Raw genomic sequence first — 16,076 nt, 5'->3', positions numbered from 1 at the left:
TACCATGACATGTTATGAGCTGATATTTGGGAGCATGTTAGTTTTTCAGCTTGCCCTACCTTGGATTCCATGATTGCCAGGGCAAGGGAGAGGGAGATTGATCCGGAGCATATCCAGAAGAGGAAGGTAGAGGAAGGGCAAACGACTGGGGCTTCGGGGAAGAAGCCCAAGGGATCAGATGGTAGGCCGAAAGGCCAGTCAGGACAGGGCCGTTGCAGGAAATGTGACAGGCCGCACAAGGGAGCATGTAGGTTGGGATCGTCGGGCTGCTACAAGTGCGGCAAGATGGGGCACTTCAGCAGGGATTGTACCGCCCCTGCACCCACTATTCAGACATCCGAGTTGCTGTGTTTTCACTACAACCAGAGGGGCCATAAGAAGGCCAATTGCCCCCAGATGATAGCAACAACACCAGTGAAGGAGCCGGCTCCAGCGACCCTACAAATTACTGATGGCCGGCAGGGCAAGGCAGAGGCTCCAGTGGTGAGGAGTCGGGCCTTCCAGTTGACTACCGAGAAGGCATGCGCCGCACCCAATGTGGTGATGGGTATGATTATTCCCCTCTGATCTATTTATATGATGTTTATGATATTGATATATGCTCTGTATATACATGTTTAGGATTGTTCCATGTGAACAGTATTCCGGTACAGGTGTTGTTTGATTCAGGTGTCACTCGATCTTTTATTTCTCTTGCGCTCAGCAAGAGGTTTTCTGAGTCTTTGGGCATGTTGGATTGCCCTTTAGAGGTAGAGATTGCCGATGATCGATCGGTGCGAACATCAACAGTTTTCCGAGATTATGTGCTGAGGTTATTCGAGGAGCGTTACCTGGTAGACTTGGTTCCCATTCCATTGTGTGGGAACAAGGTGGTTATAGGCATGGACTGGTTGGGCCCTAATGGGGAGGTGATAGATTGTGCACAATAGCTAGTGTGAGTCAGGACCCCAGGTGGGGGAGATTTGGTGATCCACGGTGAGAGACCACATCGTGGACCCACAGTGTATTCAGCAACAAGGGCTAGACGCTACCTACAACAGGGTTGTGTCGGGTACGTCGCGTATGTTATGGATACCCGAGAAACGGGTAAGGTGACAATGGGCGATGTGCCCGTGGTATGAGAGTTTGCGGATGTATTCCCTAAGGAGTTTCCTGGGATACCTCTAGAGAGGCAGGTGGAGTTCAGGATCGACCTAGTCCCTGGTGCGGATTTGATAGCCAAGGCACCATATCGGTTGGCTCCCCCCGAGATATAAGAGTTATCTACGCAGCTGCAGGAGCTGCTAGACAAGGGATTCATCAGACCGAGTAGCTCGCCTTGGGGAGCCCTGATTCTGTTTGTGAAGAAGAAGGACAAGTCGCATCGGATGTGTATAGACTATCGGGAGTTGAACAAGGTAACGATGAAGAACCGTTACCCACTTCCGAGGATTGATGACTTCTTTGACCAACTGCAGGGAGCATCTTGGTTCTCTAAGATTGATCTGCATTCAGGATATCATCAGATGAGGGTCATAGAGGAGGATGTACAGAAGACTGCGTTCCGGACACGCTATGACCATTATAAGTTCGTGATGATGCCTTTCGGGCTCACCAATGCTCCTGCCGCGTTCATGGATCTCATGAACCACGTGTGCAGACCGATGTTGGATCGGTCTGTGATAGTTTTCATCGATGACATCTTGGTTTATTCCAAGACATAGGAGTAGCATGAGGAGCATTTGTGAGAGGTTTTGGATACCCTGAGGAGGGAGAGCTTGTACGTCAAGTTCTCCAAGTGTGAGTTCTGGTTGCGCGAGGTGCAGTTTCATGGGAACCTTGTTAACCAGAACGACATTCTGGTCGACCCGGCCAAGGTGGAGGCCGTGATGAGATGGGAGGTTCCGAAGTCTCCATCTGAGATTCGGAGTTTCCTGGGATTAGCCGGCTACTATCGGAGATTCATCCAGGATTTCTCCAAGATAGTCGTACCCTTGACGCGGCCGACGAAGAAAACCGTAGTCTTTCATTGGGGGCCTGAGCGGTAGGCAACGTTTGAGACATTGAAACAGAGATTGTGCGAGGTGCCGATCTTAGCCCTGCCAGAGGGCGTAGAGGATTATGTTGTGTACTGTGACGTGTCTATTTCGGGTTTGGGCGTTGTATTGATGCAGAGAGGGCATGCCATCGCCTACACTTCAAGGCATCTGAAGCCTCACGAGGCGAACTATCTGACGCATAATTTGGAGTTGAGGGCTGTTGTGTTCGCCCTCAAGATTTGGCGTTATTACCTTTATGGGGACCGTTATACCATTTACACGAACCACAAGAGTTTGAGGTACCTCACAGATCAGCCGAATCTGAACATGAGGCAGCGTCGGTGGTTGGACGTAGTGAAGGATTATGATTGCGAGATCCTTTACCACCCGGGGAAGGCCAATGTGGTGGCAGACACGCTAGCCGCAAGGCAGCACCGATCTGGGATATCTGCATACGGATGACCGTGGTGGCTCCGTTGCTGGAGCAGATCCGAGAGGCCCATCAGGAGGCTATGAAGGAGGAACATCGGAAGAGTGGGCGTATTGTGGGTCAGGTTTCCTCCTTCGACTATGATAGCCGAGTATTGTTGACTCTTCACCATAGGGTGTGGGTCCCCTATCATGGAGGCATGCATCAGACATTGTTGGAGGAGGCGCACAAGTCCAGGTTTTCTATCACTCCCGGGGCGACATAGATGTATAGGGATCTTTGTCTAGACTATTGGTGGCCCTGCATGAAGCGGGGTGTAGCATGGTATGTGGAGCGATACTTGACCTGCAGGAAGGTCAAGGCCGAGCACCAGAGGCCACACGACAAGATGCAGCCGTTGGATATTCCCCTTTGGAAGTGGGAAGATATTACCATGACGAGTTGGGTACTCGTCTGCACTTTAGCACTGCATTTCACCCGCAGATAGATGGTCAAAGTGAGCGGACCATCCAGACCCTGGAAGATATGCTGTGGGCGTGTGTGTTAGACTTTAGTGGTAGTTGGGATACTTACCTCCCATTGGATGTGTTCTGGTATAACAACAACCACCATACGAGTATTGACCATCCTCCCTTTCGAGATGTTATACGGGAGGAAGTGCAGGACCCCGATATGTTGGGGTGAGGTTGGCCAGAGGGTCATGGGGAGCACTGAAGTGGTGCTCAAGACGACAGAGAGGATTTAGCAGGTCCGAAGCAGGCTTCAGACTGCTCAAAGTCGGCGGAAAAGTTATGCCGACAAGCGACAATCAGACCTGGAGTTCCAGGTCGGGGATATGGTTCTCCTGAAGGTGTCACCATGGAAGGGCATCATCCGATTCAGGAAACGGGGCAAGTTGGGCCCCAGGTACATTGGACCGTTCAGGGTTTTAGCCCAGGTGGGCAAGGTGGCGTACATGCTAGATCTGCCAGCCGAACTCAGTCAAATCCACAACATTTTCCATGTCTCCCAGCTGCGGAAGTGCCTAGCGGACGACTCAATAGTGGTGCCCTTAGAGGATATTTAGGTCGATGATAGCCTGAATTACATTGAACGGCCTATGCTGATCCTTGACTGGAAGTCGAAGTATCTGAGAAACAAGAGGGTCGAGCTGGTGAAGGTGCAATGGCAGCACCGGAAGGGCTCAAAGTGGACTTGCGAGCCGGTGGATGAGATGATGGAGCATTACCCTGAACGTTTCCAGGAACGAGCAGCAAACTTCGAGGACGAAGTCTAAAATAAGTGGGGGAGATTTTTAGCACCTGGCTCCTGTTATGTATTTTATTTAAGTATTTTGCATTTTTGGCATGGGACTCGGCGAGTTGAAGGCCCAACTCGTCGAGTAGAAGCGGATTTGATACGAGATTTAAATGACGGACTCGGCGAGTCGGCTTCCAGACTCGACGAGTAGACTCTGACTGGACAAACCCTAATCTAAGGGTTTGCACCCTATTTAAGCATCCCATCCAGCCACCCTTCGTCCCTATTGCTTCCAGAAACCCCCCATAGCAAATCCTAACCGTTTGTGTAAAGAGCTAAGGCATTTGTGGTGCTTTTTGGTGATTTTGAACTCAAAGAAGAAGGAAAAGCCTAGAGGAATCAAGAGAAGACCAAGAGAGTTCAAGTTTGTGCATAATTTGTAGTTCCCAGAAGGTATAAAGTCGATACCTTGCTTGTTCATTTGTTAGATCCCTTTTTGGGGAGATTTAGGGCTTTTATAAGCCATTTTTGGTAACCAACCATGATTGCAAGCATGGTTGGGGGTTGAGGCTTCGGATCTAGGTCCATGAAGGAGTTACAAGGCAGAAAAGGGCTGCTTTTGCACCCATGGAAGCCCCCATGCAACTTAAGAGTCTTTTTAGAGCCTTTTAGGCTCAAAGTCCCATGCATGCACGTAAATTTCATAACTTTACGTGCTAGATCGAGTTAAGGGACCTAGATCTATCATTTGGACAAGAGTTGTACACCAGAAATCGAAGAAATAGACTTGGACTATATCGACTCGGCGAGTCATTCTTGGGACTCGGCGAGTCCGAGGTTAGAGTCCCTTTTTCTGTTATGGGTCAAAGAGACCCAGTGGAGTGCTGGAAAGGTTTTAGAGGATCCGGGGGGAGTGACCCAACGTATTGGGATAAGCCATAGTCCTGGAGTTCATAGGACTCGGCAAGTGCATGAGCAGACTCGGCGAGTTCAAGGCAACCTCCCAACTCTTGAAGATGAATTCGGTGAGTTGTTCATACAACTCGGCGAGTCGAGGATAGGACTTATTCATAGGATGGAGATGAACTCGACGAGTTGTTCATACAACTCGGCGATTCGGATGAAGGTTAATTCGGGGTTGTTTTAGAAGGAGAACTTGTCGGGTCGTTGCCAAACTCGACGAGTAGAGGCGTGAAGAAGGACAGATGAAAGGATAGGGACTCGACGAGTTGGCGGCCCAACTCGGCGAGTCGGGTCAACTGGAAGTTGACTTTGACTTTGACTTGGACTTGGTGAGGGGTAAAATGGTCATTTTACCCTAAGAATAGATATCAAACTCTGACTAAGTGCTTTTTGGGGATTATAGCCGGAGGATTTCCGGAGCAGCAGCAGACAGAGATTTCCCGCATAGATTATCAACAGCTACTCGTTCAAGGTGAGTTACCTTTTAGTAGCGGTGGGTCTATGGCCACAATGTCGGCCCACCAGTAGGAGTTGTATGTTAGATGATCATCTAGGTTTGATACTACCTGATATGTTATATGCTGGCATGATATGTTATATGTGACAGTAGCAAAGTTCGGTTGTTAGGACCGAAGGGTAGATCAAGCACCCCAGATATGTATGACAGTATGTGATGATATCTTTATATGCTCACATTATATGTTATATGTGATAGTGGTAGTAGGAAGGGAATAGTCCCCAAGTTTGGTTGTTAGGACCAATGGGTAGTTCGGACACTCCATATATGTCTGATAGTATGTCGATGTTATGATATATGTGATAGTAGCAATAGGGGGTGGAATAGTCCCCGAGGGTCGGTTGTTAGGACCGACGGGTAGGTCAGCACCCCAGAATGGCTTGACACGGGTAGGTCAGCGCCCCATAATGGTTTGACATGGGTAGGTCGGCACCCCAGAATGGTCGTACCGGGTAGGTTGGCACCCCAGAATGGTCGTACCGGGTAGGTCGGGCACCCCAAAATTGTCCGGCAGTATGTATGCTATGTGATTGTATGGTATGTGGTACGATTGGGGAACTCACTAAGCTTCGTGCTTACAGTTTACAGTTTTGGTTTCAAGTACCTCTTCATCGAAGGGGAAGGATCTGGCGCGGTAGTAGCACATCATACACACGCATTGATTTTCTACACCTGAGATATTCTGGGATTGTACTCTGACATGTTTGATTTGGGTTTTCAGACATGATATGTTGATTTATGAAATGATATATTTTTACATAGTTTTCTTATGAATGTTTTTATACTCAGTTAATTAAAATGAAATTTTTGGACTCGAAACTTGGGATTGTACATCGGGAAATAGAATGTTGGACTTTGAGATTTACTCATGCTCATAGAGATATCTAGAACAAAGGAAATAATTGGTCACTAAGGACCAATTTTTTTTATTCTTATTAGAGTTTGGTAGTTGCAATAGATGACCATTCTCTTTTGATTGTTAGTGAAATATTTGATCCCAAAAAGTTGACGACCTTCACAAATAGGAGACTATTGGAAATGGTGTCCAAGATCATTAACTGTTGTGGTAATATTTCTAATAATAACATGGTCCTTTTGGGTTGGCCTCATGACCCAAATAACAGGAAAAGGAGATATATAATATGTTAATTTATTAAGGAATAAATAAATTAATTAGAAATTATTTTGGTAATTAATTAAAGGGCTTAATATTAATTAATCAACTTGATTAATTGTAATATTCTAGAACCCTCGGGATAGAGGGTGGGGATGGTTTTGGATATCGCTGGTAAGGGATATGGCAGATTTTATTCAGATAAGGATAAACCCTAGAGTTTGTATCCATCTGTGATTTTACCTAAAGCCTATAAATAGATTTCTAAGGGTAAAACCCTAGAGCTAGTAATTCACCAACAAAAATCGTCCCTCCCCCTTTCTCAGTTTCCTTGGACAAAAATCACACCCTATCTCCCAGGTTTGTGATTTTCGAATAAACCCTAGCTTGGTTTATTATCCTTTTACTTTTGGTGTTGTGGGTATGATTCCATTAGGGGGGGGGGGGGGGGCGCTCTTTTGGATCCTTCATCTTTGCATCAAGCTAGCACGTACGAGATCACAAGGAATCGAATATGAGGTTAGTAATTCTTACTTTTGTCGTTTTTCACAGTAGGTTGCTATTACGAGTGAAACATAGATTCTAGGATGCATGTGCACTAAGGTGTATCTAGTTGATACTTCTGCTACCTTTATATGTGTACTTGATGCTAATTATCCCTAACAATTACTAATACTAATGGTTGCATTATGAATGTTTAGTCATATGTAGTCGATAAATAAGATAGTCTGTCAAACAAATGATCCTAATTGAGAGCAATTTATCAAACAAGAACCATGTAATAAGGCCAAACCAAGAGTTATCATGTTATCTAATTAAAACTACGTACCACCCCTAGGGCATTCACTCAAAGATCGGCCAGTACTATCAATACCTTATCCAAACATGACATATAACAATATCCTACAATCAGTTAATAACATACATAACAAAAACTATTCTAGTAAACTAGCATACTCGTTCCCTAATGGTACATATATCTTATCATACAATGGATATACAATGTCACACGTAGTATAGTGAAAACACTCACCTGATGCAAGTGGCTGTAACCTCACAGTCTTAGATGAAAAAAAGAAGCTACCATAATCCACCTAGAAACGAATTAGAGGTAAAACCTTAGTCTATATTCCAAACCCAACAAGTTTGACCAAAAGTCAAACTAGTCAAAAAGTTAACCATCAAAGTCAACGGTCGCGTAGTGACCAATGACCGTTCGCGTCATGCAACGCTACACGACAAAATAGTCGTGAATCCACTCAAACATCATGTCGCGACATTCCAACATGTAGTGCCGTGAAATCTGCTTTAACAACATCCACTTTAGTGACTTAATCCCATAGGATCATAAGACCATATTTTATATATCGATCTTAGAATGCTCTAAATGGATAAAGTTACCAACTTTATCCATAAGCAAGGCTTAATAAACCATCATACTAAACCCTAAGTACAAAAATCCATAAAAAGTGTCATAACGAAGTGCATGGCTCAAGGAAAGCACACACATAGTCTTTTCACCAAAATGGAAAGTCTAGAAGCAAGAAAATAACCCAATAAAATTCTTAAGTTTTTCAAATTCCAAGAACATCAAGATTATTGGACCAAAAGACTACTAAACCACCAACAACCTAGATCTAGCATGAAAAATCCTTAAAAATTGGATCTTGGAGACTTACAGAGCTATAAGAGGTCACAAAAAGGAAAATAACTTCAGCAACTTGCTTCCTTTAACACCAAAAGCTCACTTCTTCTTCAGAATCACATCAAGGAAGCAAATTAGAACACAAAGCACTAAAAGAAGCTAGGGTTTGGATGAGAGAGTGTTCTTCGGGGATGGAGGCTGGCAAAATGATGAAACCCTATAGAATTATGCCCTTAAATAGGCCCAAATCGAGGCTTTTAGGGTTTGACCCATCATGCCCTTCGCGTTACGAGCATCATTAAATGTTGCGTCGTGTTATGGTCACGCTACACCCCTTAAATTCGTCGCCCCGCCACTCGGAGAAAATCCCAAAACTTAATTAATCCCCATTGAATAACCCCAAAACATACTGGGGAAATGGGTGTTACAAAGTAGCTTTGATGGTAGAATATGGAGAAGGTATGGTGTCATATTGAGGGCATGATTCCAAAATAACGGAGGTAAAGATGTGTGAGCAAGTAAGGTATGAACCATATTACTAATGAAATGTATCTTATGCTCTGCCTTACCATTTTGAGATGAAGTGTGGGGGCATGAGAACCAAAAAAGATATCCTATTTTGTGATAGAACACCCGAAAACGACCATTATTAAATTGAGTATGTATAAATATATACTCGAAACTTAATAAACACATAATATACTTGAGATTTGTGCATTAATGGGAATATCCATGGAAGATTTGTAGAATCTTCCAACACAAGTAAATAATATTTTTATTCAAATGAACTTGTAATTAGGGATGTCCAAAGATCACAATGAACGTTATCAAACAACATAAATGTATTCGACGTAAAAGTAGGAACAAACAAACATATATGCTTGATAAGAGAGCAAGAATGACAAACATTAGAAGTAAAAAGTTTGTTACATGAAATAAACGTTTATTCCTAAGGGGATCAAACGCAGTTGCTCTCGGATAACCTAAACGGTTGTGTCACAAAGAAGAAGAAATCGCAACAAATGTGGAAGATAACTTGATAAGAGGCTTAGTGGATGTTATGGGATAAAAAGTGTCCTGAATTCACATCTCATGAGACGTACCTCCGTCTTGAGATCATTCACAAAAAACCCAAATGCATCAATTTCCAAAGTTAAATAATAATTAGAAGTAAACTTTTTAATAAACACAAGGTTTTTAATAAATCTAGGAGCATGAAGGACATTGTTTAAAGACAACCAAGGAAAAGGAGACGGTAAATGAGTGTGACCAAAACCGTGAATGAGAATTGATCGGTCGTTACGGACGATGAAGTTATGATAGGTCATCGAATTATAATAAGGTAATAAAGTACCTAATGTGGATGTCATGTGGGAGGTAGCCCTTGTATCCATGTACCAATTCTCATCCAAGGGTTAATGTCAAGAGTATGCATATTAACTTCAATATCAGTCGTTAAAGAAGCAATGACAGAAAATGCTAGAGACGGACGCATGCCAAGAAGGCTTGGCGATTGTTGTTGCCCTTGTAGACCATTGGGTAGTCAAAAAGGTTAGTTATCGTGAATACCCTCATGGGTTTTGTATTTAATATATATACTTACAAATTACATATAAAAGATAAACTCCATATCTTATATACATGGATTTGATGATAACAATGATACATTTGAAATATCCTATATTTATCTCTTATATATACGTGTACATTCACCCTCAATCTTAACCGTAACAAGGTTTAAATTATGTCTCAGACTTTGTAACATGCTCTTAGTTACCGACTTTGTGATACCATTAGCTAGTTGATCTCTAGATGATATAAATCGAACATCAAGAGCACCCATAGCCACTTTTTCATCAATCATGGTGTGGCCTATAGTAGTAGTGAGACTAGTCATCTTTTGATAGTATTCTGATGAAGTCATATCTCCCTTCTTGGTAGTTGAAAGTTGAGTACGTATTTGGATGGAGTTTCCATGATGTTGAGCAGAGAACATTGTGTTAAGGGAAGTCCATAACTCGTAGGACGAGTTCGTACATCTTTTGAGTTAAGCAAACACATTTTCTATCATGGAGGATAGAAGAGCCCCGATGAGTGCTTGATCTTGAATGAACCATGTGTTGTACATGGGATTGTCTTTTTCTTTGACTTATGTGACGGTTCCGGAAGTTATTTTTGCATTGGGTTTTGGTGTAGTGCCATCAAGGTATCCATAGAGTAGGACACCCCCTAGTATGGGTATGACTTGGGCCTTCCATAACAGTAAATTGGTTCAAGTAAGCTTACAGGAGATAGCAGTGGCAATTTTAGAAGAGGTAATGATAGACATGGTGATGGCGATTATGAGATAGAGGATCAAAAGCCAAAAGAAGATAGAGAAAGGACGAACCCTAGGATTGGCTCTAATACCAAGTCAAAAAGGTTAATTGCCGTAAATACCCTCATCGGTTTTGTATTCAACATATATACGCACGAATTACACATAAGAGATAAACTCCAGATCCTATATACATGGATCTGATGATAACAATGATACGTTTGAATATATCCTATCTCTATCTCTTATATATACGTTTACATGCATGGGTCGGTCCAAGACTCTAAGACATAGTCGAATATAGAGACAGTGGGATAGCCCATGACATATAAGGCCATCTATGGATGCTAACCCAACCATTCCTTAGAAGACCACGCTGACAGGCTCTTTGCTGTCCACAATTTTGTTATAGAAAATCCATATCTAATAGGCAAGATGATAACTTGCAAAATATTAACCAATCTAAAATATTCACATTTATTCTAAAAATATATTCTATCAAGAATCTGAAGCCAATTGCTTAAATAAAAAGCAGAATCCTGATGCAATAATCAAGATTCAGTAAAATAAGAATACGACCAAATCACCGACATCTATTCATACGAAAACTGTTCAAGTCTTTAGCATATATGTTATTCTAATATTTGCTACAGTAATTGACGTTTTGCCAAAAGCATCCAGAAGGTTTTTCACTTATTCATATGAAAACTGTTCCAAGTCTTTAGCATATAGATTCTCATGAAGAATCTATAGTTTTATTCTCTAACATTCCATTGTCTTTCAATATTTTGGGTCTTCATTTTCCAAATAGAATCCTAGTGCTAATCACAAGACAAACGACATCAACAAAACATATCTTGTGTCCTTCAAAACTCAATATTAATCCCGACACTAGCTCATCGATTGTACATCTTTCTAAGATAACAAAACTATCACATGCCTACCATTCCAAAAGTAACGACAACCCAAAGGAAACCATTATGAACAGTAACGATACAGAAAACTGCATGATACAAGAAACAAAAGGAAAAAAAAAACTAAACAAAGTAGAACCGATTATATCACCCTGTGGATGACCATTTATGACGTGTGTTCAAGAAAAACACTTTACCTCACTGAAATTCTGAACCCTATGTACATGTGTTTATTCATCTAGCAATGGAGTCAAGTGGGATGACAGAAGGCGGAAAATCTGTTCTAGGTCCAGCAAGCGAGTAATAAGCAAGTATATGTGCATGATGTTCTTTCTCTTTACCATCTCCACCAATAACCTTTCTTGGAGGAATTATTTCAATATTCCAAAAAGGTCGCGCCATTGCCAACAGATCACATCCAGTCGGAGATCCCCGATACCCTTGTACCCATAAGTATCTTAAAGACCTCAACTGTAAAACAGCCATCGCAAGTGCACGTTCACTAAAACAACATCCTCTCACTTCAAGCTTTTGCAGGCTAGGGCATCCTCTCGAGAACCCTAAAATCCCAGTATCAGATTCCCCCAGATACCCTAGCAACATCCATCTTATATTTTGGCTGTTTTGACCAATATAAGCCAAACCCACGTCCGTTAGCCCTCCTGGCCGGAGATACAGTGCAAATCTTCTTAGTTGTTGGCACCCACTGAGTAAAGATCGGACTCCATTATCGAGTGGTAAATCTGTGATGACTTCTTCTCGTTCCAGTAACACCATACGGAAATCTCTGAGTTTTTTCAAGTTCATGCCCATGGTTTCTAGAGCTGCGTTTGTGATATCGGATACGTATACTGCAATATATTCCAAGTCTAGACACCCTTGTGCTACTGCCGTCAATCCCCTTTGAGAAACGACACCTTCTTCATCTTCCATTTCTTGTTCATCTGCTCCTCGCTCCACTCGAAGCCGTTTTAGCTTCTTGCAGTATTGCGCAAGTACTTCCATTCCTCGGTCTCCAATCACGTTTCTTGTCTGTTTTTTCATATATTTGAATTCAGAATTAGTTCATTTCAAGTTCTTTCAACTAAAAAGTTACTGAAACAATAATGTATATATGTACATCTTTTAAACACCAAAAATCAAGCTTTGTTTGTACCTCAAGTATTTCCAAACTGGTGCACCGTTGGAGCAAGCGACAGTGGTCTTCGGTGTCAAGAAGGGCATAGAGGAGATCCAGTTTTTTGAGGCGAAAAGCAAAAGGTAACACAAGGATAGTTTCACTTGTACTCATGTAATTCACACCTAAGTGGGTTACTCTTCGGGGGTACATCACATGATTATACAGTTCGGCTTGCTCATTGAAACAACCCCCGCCAAATTCTTCAAGTGAATTAGCATGGTTGAAGAATCCAACAAGCTCCAAGATTTCACAGTCGCCTATCTTCACAGATAGTAGATACAAACATTTCTTGGCTATTAGCTCCAGATCTTTAACACTAACTTGGCTAAGATCTGTCATGTAAAAGTTTAATGTTTCGAGTACCCCTGTGTTGCTCATAGCAAGCTCATGTAGCCACTCTCCATCCTTTTCTAATATTTGGCTCTCTTCTAAAAACAGGACTCTAAGGTTCCTGTAATTGCATAAAACTATAAGTTTAACATGTCCAATTGCATATAATTCCTAGAATCACAATTTAGAATAACAAAAAGGGTTTTACAGCTTGTTATGTATGACACGTAAAAGAAACAAGTATTAATGCGTTTGATATTGTATTAGACGAGTATGATCCGTTGACATTTGAAGTCAAACTGTTGAATTTTCTGACATCAATATAAAGTCTTCCAGTTTCAAGGAATTTAAATAATACCCGATGCTAAACGTTTTCAAAAGCTATGAATGTGAAACAAAATAGTCAAATGTAATCATGAATCTTGAATGATGGATGTAGAAAAGAAGCTCGACGACAAGAAGTAATTCATGCTAAAAAACAACACTCTGTTAATTGCTACTAATGGCATCAAATAATTCTGAAAAAGAATAAAAGAAGGAAACATGGCACAAAATAATGTAATCTACAGAAAATCAAAACCCCACCATAATTATGTAGAAAAATGCCATTTTTGTTGATTAATTATAGCTTTGAGTGCATTTCAAGAAAATGTCATAACCTTCTAGATATATTCAAGCATTCACATTGAGGACCTAACATTTCATCAAGGTCAAATAATTTCACCCAAATCCATCGTTACTCTCATAATTATTAATTCATAGAAATCAAGAAAAAAAGAATATGAATCGTTGGGTTTTAACAGAGATAACTTCTAAAGATGTCAAATAAAAGATTTGCCAAAGATTCACTCATCTTCTTAAATTAAATAATAAAAAAAAAAAGATAGATCATTTGTAAATTTCGCTACTAATAACTTGCACTCACAAATTATTGAAGCAGAGCAAAGAATAAAAGAAGAGAAGACAAATTTAACTGTATAACAATTTCCCAAAAAAGAAAAACACAACAGAGTAATCCAGAAATAATTTAGAGAAAAAGGTTTTTATACAAAAATGTGAAGATTAAACTCTCAATGAATCCAATCTCTAATGAGATTTTAACAGTTAAACACGTTATTAATAGAAGCCATAAGACGACAAAAATACCTGCAAGAGCGACAAATATGGCGAAGCCCATCAGTAGAAAATCCAGAACATTTATCAAGCTTAAGAACCTGAAGAACAGACCCACGCTCGCGGGCTAAGAGTTCAAGATCTTCATCCTTTACAATCATCCTTCTGAAGTGCACAGCTTTTATGCAACTGAAAGATTTCGCAATCTCCTCCACCCACGGCGTTGCAAACCCACCCCAGTCCTCCGGAATCAAGTTATACATGGCGGCGCGTGGCTTCCCTTTTATTGTCAAGGACTCTAGAAACGGGAACCTCCGTGAGAGCTGTTTAGGAGTTGCCGTGTAACACAGCGCTATTGTTACGTGTTTTCGTGTATGAGCTTCGAGTTGCCATAACCTCCGGCAGACCAAAGATATGGACTGCCGGTCACGTGTGTCGTGTATGTACGATAACACGCACTCGAAAACGATGTCAGACATGCCGTGAACTCGCTGGGACGACTGGCTGATGTAGTTCCGATCCTCCATAATCAAATTCAAGAAGTACCCTAGTTGGAATCAAAAAAATTACAAGCTTATGATTGGATTCCCAGAAAACCAAGTTGAAAACAGTGAGTCGGAGGGATTCTTGGAGAAGAATTAATGAGGGAAACAAACCAAAACCCAGAAAGATACAAAAATCCAACTTCAAATCAAGAAAGTTTTTTGAGATTCGTGACTAGATTACGAAAACTGGAACTGAAAAGAAGGATTTAGGAAAGATTCGTATGAGAAAACAAAACCTCGAGTTGAAATCAAGAAAGAAACAAAAACCGACTTCAAATCAAGAAGGTTCAAAGATGGATATAATCCGATTAGGAAAAACCAGGTTGAAAAGATTTCTTTAGGAAGGATTCCTTATTAGAGATAAAAAAGAGATGTAAACAATTAGAGAATTTAGGAGTGACGAGATCCACGAATGGGGGGCTAGAGAGAGAAAGTTGGAGTGAGAGTAAGGAGCAGAGAAGTGCACGGTTAGGATTGGGTAAGAGATAGAGATCTGACGGCGACAGTTGGAGGAGTTTATATGGGGAACGATAAAAATGGAAAGTTGTTTTAAGAGGCTCTACAACCAAGAACTTATAAAAGAGAGAAGACAGTTGTGAAGAGATGGGGATTATTAATGATGTGCCAAGGGTTAATTGGGAGAACTCGTTAAAGATTCTGCAACTCTGCAAACGACAAGACACTGTTGTGCATCAGGATAACCTAAAAATACCATCACCAACTTTAACTTTTAATATATAGAGTAAATTACATTTTTTTTTCACTTTGGTTTCCTTCCATCTTCATATTTGGTCCAACTTTAACAAAATTGATATAAGTGATCCCTTTTTGTTAAAATTATCTAACTTCAATCTTCCTAAAACAGTTACTTTTTTAATTATTACAATTTTTTTCTTTCTGTTTAATTATTTATAATTATAAAATATCAAGGACCCTTATCTCACCTCCACCCCATAAAGACTAAAATTGTAACATTTTTTTTATCAACCACCTCCACCGATCAATATCACATTTGTCACTCATCCCCGCCATCCACGATGTCCTTCGCTAAACATCACCAACACTATAATTGCTGTCACCAGTCAACCACTTCTGCCATAAATAGGTGAGCATAGATGGGTACCCGCTATAATTGTCAGGAACCGAAATCGACGGTTTTTATTATGTTGGAGTAAAAACCGGTTTAACCAATTCTGTAGATTTTACTGTTTCTGGTACTGGATACCCAATTATTTTATTATGTCTTTTTATAATTCTCCAACTAAATGGTAGATAAATTACCATAAGACATTTAATCTAACAGTATCAAGATATTTAAAAAGGTGTGTGATACTTATTTTCTAAACTTACAGTGTAATAATTATGTATGTATGTAGTAAGAATTTTTATAATGTTTTTTGGAACAATATTAAACCTTATTAGTATAAGGGTACAAGTTGATGAAGCTACACATGAAAAATTACAAAGAAAACATAATTAGAAGAAATCACGACGCGACAAGAAGGGGTCACAACGCGTATTCTAAACAGTAATCGAGTTACGTAAGTTGAATATTGAACGTAATGTATTTTGGAGAAAACATGACGCAAAAAAGTCTTATCGCGGCACGACGAAAGTAGATTGCTTAACATTAACTATGAAGTTAAGGAGTGTTGGATATAAAAGTCTCGCGAAAAGTCAAAAGTACGATGCAGCCCAATATGGATCGCGACACGATGACGTTGCAGACATAGAAATAAGAAATAGCACTC

At 40.9% G+C, this 16,076-nt stretch overlaps 1 protein-coding gene across 1 annotated transcript; it reads right to left on the bottom strand.

Annotated features, from left to right (window-relative positions):
• Positions 1–11,085: 11,085 nt before the first annotated feature.
• LOC111901304 (coronatine-insensitive protein 1) lies at positions 11,086–14,970 on the bottom strand. The gene is made up of 3 exons (XM_023897158.3): positions 13,814–14,970; positions 12,314–12,788; positions 11,086–12,189 (listed from the first exon to the last, which is right to left on the bottom strand). Exons 1-3 carry the CDS (start codon positions 14,305–14,307, stop codon positions 11,392–11,394), a joined length of 1,767 nt encoding a protein of 588 aa, XP_023752926.1. The 5' UTR covers positions 14,308–14,970; the 3' UTR covers positions 11,086–11,391.
• Between the last annotated feature and the right edge of the window lie 1,106 nt (positions 14,971–16,076).

Source organism: Lactuca sativa, chromosome 2, assembly GCF_002870075.4.
Source record: "Lactuca sativa cultivar Salinas chromosome 2, Lsat_Salinas_v11, whole genome shotgun sequence".
NCBI classification, from domain to species: Eukaryota; Viridiplantae; Streptophyta; class Magnoliopsida; order Asterales; family Asteraceae; genus Lactuca; species Lactuca sativa.
This window is presented reverse-complemented; position numbering and strand designations above follow the sequence as displayed.